This window comes from Manacus candei, unplaced genomic scaffold (genome assembly GCF_025592945.1).
Source record: "Manacus candei isolate 608988 ecotype Guabito, Panama unplaced genomic scaffold, ASM2559294v1 h1tg000121l, whole genome shotgun sequence".
Classification (NCBI taxonomy): Eukaryota; Metazoa; Chordata; class Aves; order Passeriformes; family Pipridae; genus Manacus; species Manacus candei.
Window position 1 is genome coordinate 316850 of NW_026138169.1, and position 13767 is coordinate 330616.

A 13767-nucleotide genomic window follows, 5' to 3' on the forward strand; every position below is an offset into this window, starting at 1 on the left:
TGGTGCTGCCCTCATTACCTGTGGGTTGGCAGGGGCTCCATGGTGGACGTACAGGCGCAGGGCCTTGTCCCAGCTGCCCTCCCGGATCAGGTGTGTTGCATACAGAGCGACGTACTTGTGCAGGACTTTATAGTTCTGGAGAAGACACACAGAAAGCAGCAGCATGAGACTCGTGGACTGAAGACTTGTTCCTCCGTGGAGACGGATTCAGCCGTGTGTGCACCCACCCACACACCTGAGTCCCAAAGGGCAAGACAGGTAATCAGAGCCAGACTGTTCACAGCACACCTGGGTTTTGATTTGGACCCTACTGACACCTTAATCCTGGCTAGCTGATACTGTGCTGATCCTCCACACATGCAAATACAGCTGTTTTCCAGCTGTTCAGCACTTGCCAAAGAAATACTGTCAAACACCTGAAGGATGCAGCACTCTACTGTGTGGCACCATGGGTACTGACTGTAAGCCAGCCCTTAGTCTAGCAAAGAATTAGCTAAAAGCCTTGGTGAAGATGTTTGTAATTTACAAGGCTGCTCTAGTCCATTTTCCACAGGATGTCACAGCTCCAGGACTCCAGACTTCCTTGGAACACTGCTCATACTTGTGCTGACCCCACAGACACTTCTGAGGACTGCTCTTGGCCTCACAGAAATTCAAGCGAGGAAAGACCTCCTTTACACACGCTTAAATATAGTAATAAGGAAGAAAATGGCACAAAATGTGCCTGTTAAAAACTGAGCAATGGAAGCAAGTTTACTGTGCAGAAGAGAGACCAGTGCCCCAGCAGATGTCTAGAAGTTGAACACCCAGGCTCAGCACAGCTTGGGATAAAGATTCAGTCTGGTATGTGAGCTGTTTTGATAAATGTAACATTATTGCTGTATAATCACTGTATATCAGCTGAGTCAAAGTGATGATATTCTGAACTGGTTACAGAGCAGGGTGGTGCTAATGCTCTTAAGAGGCACGAGCAGACCAACATCTCCTTGGGCTCAGTGTGACCGTGGGGTGACTGGCCAACAATAAACTGACAGAGCCTTTCCCCGGGAATGGAGTGTGCAGTTATTTTTTGTGTATGAAGATCAACACCTGCGGCTCCTGATAAACAGATTATCAGTACAGGAGCCTCCAAGAGAACAATGATTACAATAGGGACCATCTGCACCACAGAGAAGCCCAAGTCTAAGCGAAATCAAGTTTGTTCTAGTAGAATCCAAACTCAGGTTGCTGGAACCAAAGTTATAAAACCACACTCGCAGACATTCCCAGTGCTTTTCCAAGGCATCAGTGCTGGCCCAAGTGATAAACTGTGGTGTCTCCACTAATGGCAGATGCCATTGTCAGGGCTGCCCTGCTATTCAATCTGAACCAATACCTCATTCCAAAAAATCAACACCTTCCTTTGGTTATCTTCATTATCAACAACCACTGAATCATTAACCAATCAATCACCAATCAATAACTACTGAATACAAACCATCCCTCGAAGGAGATCCTGGTAATTGAGAGCTTTCTCCTTCTGTTACTGACATGGAAGAGTACTGTAAAACAGTTTAATTTTGCTTTTCTTCATTTTTATTACCCTGCTCAGGTAATTTTGTTACTTTTAGGTCAGAAAAACCGAAAAAATGTCGAATTTGCTTTCCTGACAAAGATGTCTCATTCCAACTAACACCAGGGCTTTTCAGAACATGGAGAAAGAAGGCTTTCTTCTACAGATCCCTCTGTTTCCATGGTACCAATTACTTTCAGTCCAAACAACTCATTTAGCTTCTTCCAATGCTCCATTAACCACAAAATTTGAACACAATATGCTTCCCCACTCAGCCTGGCTGGCCATGATGGGGCAGTGGTGTGGTGCTTCCTGAGCTCCCCATGCTGCCCACCCGCTCCGGCTGTCCCTGCTCCTGTGCCAGGGCCCTGGGCCTGTCCCCGAGGGCTCACACAGGCACTCACCTGCTTAGCTGCGACTTCCAGGCACTTCTCCCACTGCTCCTGCTTTGCATATATATCCAGAGCAGCCATGACATCGATTCCCACCAGCTGGGGATGGAAGCAACCGTAAATTCACTGTGCAGGCCAGGCTTCCTACTCACATCCAGGCAGGCGTCAGCTCACCTGTGTCTTTTTCTCCCAGACACACAGTCCCTCCCTCTCTGTGGCATGAACTTACAGAGCCAGTGTGACCCATCTGCCATCCAGAGAGACCTGGACAGGCTGCAGAGGTGGGCCTGTGCAAACCTCATGAAAGTCAACAAGGCCAAGTGAAGGTGTTGCACCTGGGTCAGAGCAACCCCCCACACAGATACAGCCTGGGTGGAGAATGGCTGAGAGCAGCCCAGGGGAGAAGGACTTGGGGGTATTGCTGGGCAAAAGACTGGACATGACCCAGCAATGTGTGCCTGGAGCAACATGGTCTAGTGGAAAGTGTCCCTGCCCATGGCAGAGAGGTGGAATGAGATGAGCTTTAAGGTCCCTTCCCAGCCAAACCGTTCTGTGATTCCGTGGTCTGGTATGGAATAGCCACGGCTCACAGGCACATACAGATTTCTCACCCGTGGGCACAGTCAGGCAAAAGCCCCATGAGAAAGGCCCCAAGGATCTGCACAGGTCCTGACATCACTCCCTTGCCTGCAAGACATCCCAAATACGTACCGAATCCACCTTTCCTTGGTTCTTTAAATACTCTTTATAACGCTGGTCCACATACTCCTCTGACCTGTGGGTAGAAAGAATCCTTGTGCCTTGCATCAGTGCAGAGGCTGGATTCAGCCTTGGAACCAGAGGACTTCCAGCTGTGCTGTGTCTTGCTGGTGGGCTGCTGGCACACAGGTAGAAGGGGGAGGAAAGGGCCGAGGCAGCTCTTCACAGCATAACGTGTGAGGAGAACAAGGGATCACAGGGCTTTCAGAACAAATTGCATGCACAGGACTGTGACAAGGGAAAGGGAGATACGGATAGGGACGGAACAAAAGGGAATAACAATCTTCATGGGATGTCTGACAACAGAAGAGTGTCAGAATGGTAAATGGCTTGAGAAGGGTAGCTGTGGAAAACATGCCCTGTTGAGCCTGGGAAGGCCACTGTGGGAAGAATCCAGGAAATCTGGGGACCGCAGGACAGGAAAAGACAGGACAAGGGATCATCTGGGAGTGGGAGAAGGAGCAGGAAGAGCATAATTTGCAGAGTTCAGGACATACCTGGGGTCCAACTCCTTGGCCACATGCTTGGCTTTGCTCCATTCCTCCCCTTCAATGAAGGCATCAATAGCTTCTCGGATGAGGTCCAAGTTTAGGTAGAGTTCAGCTGCCTGGAGGGCGAGAGACAGTCCCATGGGAGACAGTCCATGCATTCCAGGCTGAAGCTGGTGCAGACCAGCACACAGCCACAACAGAAAGTCTCTTCCCAAAAGACAACCTGCTCCTCTCCTTCCTGCTTCCTCCCAAGGCCTGCCTCTCTCACACTACTCCAGGACTTGATTCCTTCCCCTCCTTCATCCTCCTTCAAGACTCTGCACTGCCTAACTCTGGATAGAGCCATCCACCCATCACCCCAGGATGTGACTTGGCCTCCTTCCCTTGGATAGAGCTCTCCCTTCCTATGTCAGTCAGTACTTCTCCAGCAGTTTGGGGGCAGGAGCCAGCCCTCACCATGCTGTATTTCTTCATGGCCACCAGCTGAGGAGCCACAGTCCGTGTCACCTCCACGCTCTGTGACTGACCCAAGAATTTCACAGCCAACTCAGCAGCCTGTGAAGAGAAATTGTCAGCAGCACAAACGATAAAAGCTGTGGGAGAGTAGGATAAAGCTGGGAAGTTCTCAGTTCCAGCTAAAAGACTGAGAGTTGGAAGCACTTGAACTATGGAGAAGGGGAGAAGAAATGGCAGCTCACTTCAGCAAGACAGAGAAGCAAAGCCCAGCTACTTTCACACACAGAAGATCAAACGAGGATGTAATTGTTGAAGTTGGTACAAGGACATGGATGTGAGTGAGAAGTATGAACAAGAACAAAACAAAGAGCGGTGCTCCTCTAGCAAGGGCTGAGGCATAAAGTGCAGCTCTTCAGTGCAGGGAGCTGTGGGCACACAGACAGGCACTGGCCTGCCACAGGCAGTGGTGCCAGAGCAGGGGGGTCAGCGCCATGCAGGGTAAGCACAGCCCATCATGGCTCAAGAAAACAGCTAGGAAGGCTTTCAGCTCTGCAGCCACTGCAGCCTGCAGGTTCTCCTGTGCCCTGCAGTGACTGGGATCTCTAAGGTGCTCTCAGGTTGTGGGAGAGCTCCCAGGCAGCAGAGCAAGTGAAGGGAACCACAGCCCCTGACGGTACCTTCAGCAAGCACTTCTCCACCAGGACACTGTTGCTGGGATCCCGCACCTTCAGGTAGCAGTCCACTGCCCTGGCGTACTCCCCAGCCTGCTCCCACTCCCGGGCCTGCTCCAGCAGCCCTTCGGTTCCGCTGCAGGGAGGAATGCAGGCTGTGAGCAGGGCTGGGATGCTGCCAGAGATCCTCTAGACAGTGTGTAGGGTGTGGGCAGGGAGGTGCACGGCACAGGTAAGCCAGGGACCTCAGACGAGAATGGAGCACGTGGCAGAGCGCACACAGTGCTGAGGAGAGAACTGACTGAGGACCCCTGGAGACGCACTGGCAGGAAAGGACACCGTGGAGATATATATGTGGCAAGAGGCCATCTGGGAGACCTTAAAAGGCAGCAATAAGCCTCCAGAGCAGGGAGGAAGGATGAGAGGAAACCTCTGCAGTAAGAAGTCTAGAGCCCTCAAGAGGGAAACAACCGGATCAGGGTTCCCATCAGGGATCCCATCAGCCTGTAAGGCATCAGCACTATGGCCACAAGGAAGAGCTACCTGGCTGTTTCCTGCAGCCTGACCACAGCATTCCCTACCCAGAGCCCTTCTTGCCAGCTTCCCTGCCACACTCCTCCTGTAGCTCTCCCAGCCGACTAGGCATGTATTCCTTGCAGATCCGCAGGGCCTCGCTCCACATGCCGGCCTCCTGCACAAGCACAATGGGGAGAAGTTTTCACCAGTTCACCAGGATCCCTCACACTCCTGCATTACATAACATATCTAGCCCCTCATGTCATCTCACCAGAGAACCTATGGAAGAAACAACCACAGCAGCACCATCCAATTCTTTCTTCCCCCCAAATGGCACCTATGTCTATCCACTCATCCAAAGTACCTCAGGGGAACGTGTTCATCCATTCCAGCTATCTCCGTGGAATGGGCACTTAGACACCAAATGCACCCACTTGTGCTACCCCCGAGGACCACCCATATTCTGGCAGGACACCTCTTCTAGGAACTGTGAGAGAGCAAAGCTATGCTGTGATATCCACTGGTTCAGTCTTCAGGCCAGAATTAAGTTCCTCTAGGAACCCCCTGAGTAAATGGTTTTTCTTTGGCTATTAAGCTGACAGGGAGAGCTGGGAGGTGGATTTCACTCCTCCATCCAAACTACGTTCTTGTCCAGCGAGGAAGGCAATGATGTTGCTACAGACTACACTCACCTTGTAGTACTTTATGGCCAGCTCAGGTCTCTGTGCTCGCAGGAGGAAGGCCTCTGCCTTCTGGAACTCCCTCTGTTCAAAGGCAAACTGTGCCTGTCCAACAAGCACATCAGCCACGCTGTCCGGGTCATGGGCCTCAGCCACTCGCTGCGCCGCGTCCCAGTCCTGGTTGTGCACAAACCTGGGGGAACCGACACGGGATGGAACAAGGGGGATGACACGGAGCAGCCTGATGCTGGAGAGGCATCCAGGCTGGCATCATGTGGGGAGAGCAGATGCAGCAGGCCAGGATGTGGAAGGACACATACATCAGCACGGCCTCCTTGGGCTTCCCAGCTTTAATAAATTCTCCTTCAGCCTCCTCAAATTTGCCCTAGAAGAAAGGAAGGAATTTGCATGCCCTTCCTGTCCCGATACAATTACATGACCTCCTCTACTTACCATGAGGCAGGGAGGGTTTATGAAGCAAAGATGTGTGTGGAGCCTGGGGTTGTGGAGCCCTTTGGATGTGCAGTGACTGCAGCCAGAACTGTGCCAGCTGCAGCAGTCCCGGGACAACTACTCAGCTATCTGAGCAACCAGAGAACTCCCACCTATTCCAGGGGAGAAATTACCTCATCTTCTAGGAACATGGCATACTTTAAGTGGATGTCTGGCATCTTCTGCTTCATGGAGAGGCGGGCCAGTTCAAAAGCAAATTCAAAGACCCTGCAATGAAAGCGAAAATGGGGTGAGGGCAGGACTCTGTGCTCTGAGGGCATGCCTTCATCAAGAGCAAGACATCAAGGAGAGCACAAGACACTGGGAGAGGAGAGAGGGTCCAAAGTGAATGGGCACTGCGGGTTCCACCTGCTCCTGCCCAGAGAACAGGAACTTTTAGAGTCTCCACTGAGGAAATTCAACTCCTTCACACCTGCTCTTAGCACCCGAGGCCCTTGGCTCCATCCCAAAGGGAGGTGACAAGACTTGCGGGAGCTGAGAGATGTATGGGCTTGGGGGAGAGAAGCAGGGAATGGCCATGCAGGCACACACCTGGCCCAGTGCAGAGCAGGGCCAAAATTCTTGTGGCAGGCAGCTACTTATGGTGACATGAGGAATACCTCCTCTCATGCTCAGAGGCTCTCACAAGGCCCTTCCTGCTGAGGTTAAGGAACAAACTGCTTTTGCCTGCACAGCTCAGACTTGGCATTTGAGAGACTGACATGAGGATGGGAAGTGCGATGTGTCAAGGGAGTGGAATGCCTGTGGGAAGTATGGTGGGGTGGGAAGACATGCCATACCCTGGCCCTGCTGCTACCATGTGAACAGAGTTATCTTGGGCCACCCATTTTTCCTCAGGTCAGGCAGAGGGCAGGGCAGTGCTGCAGAGGCAGCTGCATACCCACTGTCCGTTGCATGGTCAATGGCCATTTCCAGAAGCCCGAATTTGCTGAGGAGTTTCACAGCTGCCTCTCCACCCAGGCTCTTCGCCCACAAATAGGCCACGTGCTTATGGGAGTTTGCTCCCCCATGTGCCTTGGCCACCTGTCCAAAAAAAGGAAGTGGAAGAGCCCAGTGCATCGATCTCACCTTCAGCAGACTGAGCCTCTCTCATGTGATGCCTGTTGGTATGAGAGAGCACCAAAACCATCTGTTCCCTCCTGAGGAACCCTTCTGTGGCCATCACTGGATTGGTGAGTGGGAGAGTGAGACAAAGGCATATAGGGCAGAGCAGAACAGCTGCTGCCTTCTCAGCACAGCCCACACCACTGTTTGGGCAGCAGAAGTGACCCTGGCACTCCATGTCCACACCGAGGGGAGAAGTGCTGGGGGCAGCTGCAGCCAGAACAACACCTCTGAGGTACAAGGGGATGCAGTGGTCAGGGGCAGAGCAATGCCTGGAGGAAGGCACTGCTGCAGAGAGCCCAGGGGTCAAGCCCTACTTTTGGGCTTCAATGCTGCAGAGCAGGAGGCCCACAGGCCTCCAGGGCTGGGGCAGTGCTGAGGCTGGGTAGTGCTCTGATCTTGCAGTGAAGAGACACAAAGCAGTTCCCACCAGAATCCTGCAGCCAGAGTCTGACCCCCGCACAGGTGGGGAGCTCTGAATGATCATTACCCTGTACGCCTCTTCCCACATGTCATTCACTCTGTACATGTTCACTGTGGCCTTCCAGTCCTTGGCTTCCAGGTAGTGGTACTCAGCCTCCTGCAAGCGCCCCTCTGCTTCCAGCTCCTGCAGTCAGAGGCAATGAGATCGTGATATTCTTGCCCAGGCTTGGCCTAGCTGATCTCCTGCCATGAGATGCACTCACCTTGCCCAGGTGCAGGTGAGTATCTCCAAGTAAGTCCTTGTGGTACTTGGCTACTAGGCAAACCATCTCATCATACATCTTACACTTCTTGTACATGGTGATGGCCAAATCAGGTTCATTCACAGTGATGTACAGCCTGAGAACACAAGCACATCCAAATGGCTCAGTCAAGGACATGACCAGTCCCTGAAATCTCTCTGCATCCTGAAATATCAGCTTTAGGTCTCTGTGTGTGGCGAGGGTTCCTCCGGTCTTTCCAAACCCCAGTCCCAAATTCTACTTCTACCCCGGGAAAGGGATCCTCCTCACTACGGCTATTTTTTTCAGGGCTCAGTCTTAGACGGGTACCAAGGAAGACACTCACCTCTCTGCTTCTTTGTACTTGCCCTGCTTCTCCATCTCCTGGGCCTGAGTTATGTACAGCACAGTCACATCCTCCTGGCTCATACACTTGATTGCCAGCTGCCAAAAGGAACACACAGGGAATACGCTGCACAGCAATTTCCTGACGTATGGCAGTGAAGGAGAAGGGGAAAACCAATTTCCTTCCCATCTGACAAACAGGTATCCATGTTATATGCTCTGCAGAGAATGGGCAGTCGCTTGTCACTGTGATCAAAGCACATAGGACCAGCTTTTGGAGAGGGTCATTTGTGTCACAGGTGCACCCACATGGGGCTGTGAGACAGAGAAGGTCAGGATGTGAATACTAGGAACAGATTTCTTGCTGTCTACTGGATGGCCCTGCATGCATCCTTTGGGAAGAGTGCTGGTTGATCAGGTGGTGGTGCCTTGTGCACCAGCACCTGATGGAAGACACACTTTACCAAGTGGGGTGGGGTCCCCAGAAGCTTTGGCTTCTGACTCTACCTTGTGAGCCTGTTCCCAGAGCCCAGCCTGTGTGTACATGTCAATGGCATCCTTGGTCTGGCCTCCTTTGATGTACAGCTCCTCTGCAACCTGCCAGGAAAAGACCCCACTCAGCATTCCCAAGGGATACAGAGAGCACTGGTGACTGTGTTCTGCAGCCTCACCTGATACTCCTGTAAAGCTGCATAGTGCTGGGCAATCTTGAGGTAATATTTGGCTGCTGTCTGTTTGTCCTGCAAGTCCAAAATGTAGATGGCCTTCTTCCACTGCCGGGCTCCCAAGGCTGCCTCGATGGCCTTAACTGAGCACCTAGTATCAAACCCATCACTCTTTAGAGCCAGGCAGCAGCCACCTCCTCCAGCTGTGCTCTGCCAGGGAGACCAGAATGCTCTGCTGCTTGATTCAGCTTCCTGGGTCAGAGCAGCACAAAGGATCTGAGTAAGTGGCAGTGCTAAAGGGGATGAACAAACTAGGACAGCAGGGATGAGCAATCAAGGCTGAAAGACCTTGGAAGAGATGTGGGAAGGTATCCATGGCTGGTGCCAGCAGAGACTGCACACAAGCACTGGGGGCACTGCAAAGCAGCGTGGTGGGGGCTCAGTCAGGCAAACCCCCCGCTGATAGAGGCAAATGATATCAACTTCACACCCTGCCAGTATCCTGCTGCTTATACAGCCTTCCCCTGCCCCCACCTGGCTTCGATGTAATGGTTAATAGCAGCATCCAGCTGTTTCTGCTGCACCAGATGGTCTCCCCAGGCCTCCTCCAGCTTCACAACTTCTGCGGGGAATGCCAGGCGAGCCAGCTCCACGGCTGTAAGGGAACAGGAGATCTGGCACCCTCAGGCCAGCAAGGAAGCAGAACTGTGGGGCAAACATGGGCCTTGGATGGGGCACAGAGGGAGGGGAATGGTGACTGTCTAAGCCACTCCAGCTCCAGTGGGTTACCCAGCAACCTGGACCCTGTGGAGAGCCAGGCCAAATCCATGCTGGTGCAATCAGCATGGTCAAAGGCTTGGGAACAGGACACTGTTCTCGGATTGCGTGTGCAAGTACAACTACGTGAAAATACACACAGTGAAGAGACAATACGTGGAAGCTTCAGAGCATTCAGGCATCTCTGGGCTCCAGAGCAATTGTTCATGTTGCCACCAGGCCAGAGTACCCAGGCTCCTGTTGGAGATGGAGGGGAGGAATTTTGAGCACAATACCTTTCAGGAAGGCACTGCCCTTGCCATAGCATTCCAGAGCCTTCCGTGGGTTCCTGACCTTCTCGAACAGGTCTCCAGCCTAATGACAAATACAAGCCATCAGTTTCCAGAGCCACCACTTCCCCACACCTTCATACCCTACCAGTCTCACAAAAAGAGCTTGTCAGTCCTGCCACGCAGACTCCCCCGCCAGCTCTGCCTTGCCCCACTAAATAAGAGCATAGGGACTAAGGAACTTCTAGGAAAGAGCATGGGTGCTGAGACCATTGTCCTCTCTCCCAATCGACCCCAGCACAGACATCCTGGCAGTCCAGAGGCTTTAGCATTTGAATGGTGGCAAGAGCACACCTCTAAAGAAAGACTGTAATAACACAGTGAGTATACAGCACCCTTTCCTCTGTTATATCTGTCCATCTCTGACAGCCTGCACAATAGAAGCCTGAGTTTGTGTTGTGATGCCCTCACAACACCATATTTAATGGCTTTTGACAGACTCTACCTCCATGATTCGTCTAATCACTTTTGGACCATTTATACTTTCGGTAACCAGGCATCCAGCAGCCACAGGCTCCACAGTTATTCTTTCAACTGAAGGCTTAAGAAAAGGTGACAGGTTTGGAAAAGCACTAAGTTCTCTTGGGTCCAAATGAAATAGTCAGAAAACGCTGGAGGTAAATTGAGACTGGAGAAATGTAATTTGCACAGGACACATAAAACAGGCCAGTAAAAAGCACTGTTTTATTTTCACATCACATAGATCTCAACTCATAGCCAAAACTGTAATTCAAAAGTACAGATGGTTCAAGCAATAATTTGACAAGTTCATGGAAGTAAAATCTATCAGGAGTTCTTGAACATAAAAATAAAAATGTTCAGGTACACTGTAGCCTTCAAACGGCTGGACCCCATGAAAGCACACTAGGGGAAGTGCCACCCTGTATTTTGTCTGCCCTGTTCTTTATTTTCCTTTCTTAAGCACCTGCCAGAGGCCCCTGTCAGCCAGGATACCGAGCTGTACAGTGGGCAGACTCAGCACTGTTTTCTTACATTAACATGATTATGTGCTGTGGGAAAAACACCTTTTGGTTTTAAAACTGTTACCTAATAATAAACAGTTACCAATTTTTGGTGTAATTAGACAGTGAGAATAATCATGTCCCTTCTTTATGATATTTATGACTCTATAGATAGTCTTCAACCTCCTTTGTTTACCTCCCTTAGGTTTTCCATTTAGATTATCCTTACACCACCATTTTTTATTCTGCTATGAGGAAGCACTGACATTTCCACAGTGATATCAAGTTTTCTGTTTGATTCACAACTCTGTTCCTGTTTGTTCCCAACCTCCCAAGGGCCTCCTTGACGATTACTAATGCTCAGAGGATATTCTGGAGACATGTTGCCCATGAGATGCAATCTTTTTCCTGATTAATAACAGTAATTCTAGACCTCAACCATGTACAATGGATGCAGTGAGGATTTCCTCATAAATGTTAACTGCAAATTTATCAACAGAGAATTAGCTCTGCTGCCTTCCAGTCCCCCTGTGTCTCACAGGTGCAGGGGATGGGGTACGGTCCCCGATGCCCCTAAGAAGGAAGCCCAGTGGGAAGGGCCACTCACCTGTTCATACAGTTCCCCTCTGATCAATGCTGTGGAGATCCTGTCAATGACATCCTCATTGGTGAGCAGCTCATCCCTACTCATGGCCAGCCGTGCTGCTTTGGCTGGCAGCCCTGCCCGCAGATATAAGCTGATGGCTGCCAGGTAGTCACCCTGTCCCTCTTGGACCTCTCCAGCCTTCTCTTCCTGCTGGGTATCCAGCAGCCACTGGTAGTAACCCCGACGCAACTTCTCCAGCATCGGGTGTCCCTGTGGAGAAATGCAGCACTGGGTGACCTGGGCAAGGGGACATGCTGTCCAGCTCGTCCTCAGGCTCTGCACACCTGGTCACAGCACCTGGCCTCTTGCTGCCCAGTTAGCAGAAACCACGATGCGACAGTGCCTGTGTACCACAGCGCTATCTGTTCTTTTTTGAAGCCACAGATACTCCTAAACCAATTTCAGTAGCTTCTCTCTGTCAGGGTTGACAGCAAGCCTGTCAGCAGCCTGGCATTTATCGACGAAGCAGTGGACATAAACCAGATTACAGTATACCCCTGAAAGGAGGAGAACACAACATGCAGAGGAATGTGGGCAACTTTCAGAAAGGAAGAAGATGGAGGACAGAAATGGACTTCCTGTACTTTCTGCAAGTCAGGATGACTCGACAAAAACTGTGTTTACTAGTTTGCAATCAATCCTGGTGTGTGTATACATGAAAGTACCAATAGCAGGTTGACATGTGGATGACCTGATGGCCTGATCTACATGTACCAACAGTAGAGTGATATGTGTATGGCCTGATCTATGAAGGCACCAATAGAAAGTTAACATGTGTGATGTGTGAAAAGTATAAACGTTTGCAACCTGTTACAATAAGGTGATTGCAGCCCTCTTGCAATCCTGTCCCTGCTTTGAAAGAAGATTCTATGTCGCTCTGCCTGTCCCGACTTTAACAGCGACATCTCTCCCTCACTATTCACCCAGGTCTGTACTTACACCAGTGCAACCTTTCCTTCTAGTTGGAGCCCTTCTAAGCAGAAGCCAGGGAGGGCAGGTGAAGAGAACCCAGACCCGAACGGATTCTCAAACAGAAGATTTACCAAGCAAGCTCCGCCCACAGCCCAGTGCAGCAACATTCTGTACCTTGGCCTTGGCCACCACAATGCATTCATCCCACATGTGCAGCTCCTGGTACATGTCCATGGCCTCCTCTGTGGCATTCTGTGTCAGAAAGCAGAGAATCCAGATTAGGAGCAGACACACTGCCTCGGAGCTCTCCAAGTGGGAAGGGTTAGATGTGCAGAAAACACTTGAAAAATTGTACCATCTCCTTTACATGGATATGCATCCTCCCTCACCCTCCTCATGCACCTCAGTGTAATCCTACACCTTAGAAAAAGGAATACCTCCTTCCACTTCATGGCAAAAACTGCAAAAACAGGCAATGTTTTCCGTTCCTCTTACAGAGCAGGACACAAACCCCTGTGCTCAGAAATAAATTAAATCTTTTCTACTCCTTGTTCCTTTACTCACTTGTTCCAGGAAGATCATCTCGGCCAGCTTGTAGTTCTTGTCTAGCATGGCCAAGCGGGCCCGCACCAGGTAATGGTCTGTGCCATCCCCACCCTGCAAACAGCAAGTGAGCTCAGTTTGCTGAGGGAAAGAACAGACTCTGGAATGGAACCTGGAGGGGACTGCAGGTGGGGGCTGGGTCATTGCAGAAATGAAAGACAGCTGAGAATCCCAGCAGTGACAAGCCAGGAGCAGTCACTGAGGCCAGCCCTGAGAGGGACCTGGCAGGCATGGATGAAGGATGTCAGCAGTTTCTACATGACCAGGTACTGGTCTGTAGCATGACACTGGGGAGCATGGACACAGAAGATAATGTGCATGCGAGTGTTTTCAGGAAAACTGTGGCCCTATAGAGCAGGAAAAGTTTGACTTACATGCTCTTGAGCTGCCTGGTCAGCAATGGCATTGGTTTCATGCAGAAATCGAGCCTTTGCCATGTTTCCCAGAGCTGCAAAGCACCTGGAAAGGGCAAAGAAGTTAGTCAGTAACTGAGTTTTGTTGCCCACTTTTGGTCCAAGAAAAGAAAATCAGAACTTGGGCAGCAGACTCAGGGAGAGGTGGGGTACCCCTGCTTCAAGAGAAGGATTTTGCCAAGACTCGTGTTCAGATGTGCCCTCTAGCCCTGCTCCATGGCAGAATCCATGGGCATGACCAAGGCTCATGTTTCACCTCTGTAGGCTTCAGAGATGC

General features: G+C 51.0%; 1 protein-coding gene across 1 annotated transcript in view; it reads right to left on the reverse strand.

Annotated features, from left to right (window-relative positions):
• The window catches only part of IFT172 (intraflagellar transport 172), a 36279-nt gene that overhangs the window by 6526 nt on the left and 15986 nt on the right, over nucleotides 1-13767 (reverse strand). Inside the window, exons 19-40 of the mRNA XM_051770649.1 lie at nucleotides 13452-13536; nucleotides 13039-13131; nucleotides 12649-12726; nucleotides 11524-11772; nucleotides 9901-9979; nucleotides 9383-9503; nucleotides 8855-8999; nucleotides 8691-8780; nucleotides 8185-8282; nucleotides 7821-7956; nucleotides 7625-7741; nucleotides 6911-7053; nucleotides 6144-6237; nucleotides 5838-5902; nucleotides 5530-5710; nucleotides 4903-5012; nucleotides 4328-4457; nucleotides 3651-3749; nucleotides 3201-3310; nucleotides 2656-2719; nucleotides 1957-2043; nucleotides 19-135 (exon numbers count right to left, since the gene is read on the reverse strand). Of these exons, the coding sequence (XP_051626609.1) occupies nucleotides 19-135; nucleotides 1957-2043; nucleotides 2656-2719; nucleotides 3201-3310; nucleotides 3651-3749; nucleotides 4328-4457; nucleotides 4903-5012; nucleotides 5530-5710; nucleotides 5838-5902; nucleotides 6144-6237; nucleotides 6911-7053; nucleotides 7625-7741; nucleotides 7821-7956; nucleotides 8185-8282; nucleotides 8691-8780; nucleotides 8855-8999; nucleotides 9383-9503; nucleotides 9901-9979; nucleotides 11524-11772; nucleotides 12649-12726; nucleotides 13039-13131; nucleotides 13452-13536 (2491 nt within the window). The remainder of the gene's footprint in view (nucleotides 1-18; nucleotides 136-1956; nucleotides 2044-2655; nucleotides 2720-3200; nucleotides 3311-3650; nucleotides 3750-4327; nucleotides 4458-4902; nucleotides 5013-5529; nucleotides 5711-5837; nucleotides 5903-6143; nucleotides 6238-6910; nucleotides 7054-7624; nucleotides 7742-7820; nucleotides 7957-8184; nucleotides 8283-8690; nucleotides 8781-8854; nucleotides 9000-9382; nucleotides 9504-9900; nucleotides 9980-11523; nucleotides 11773-12648; nucleotides 12727-13038; nucleotides 13132-13451; nucleotides 13537-13767) is intronic.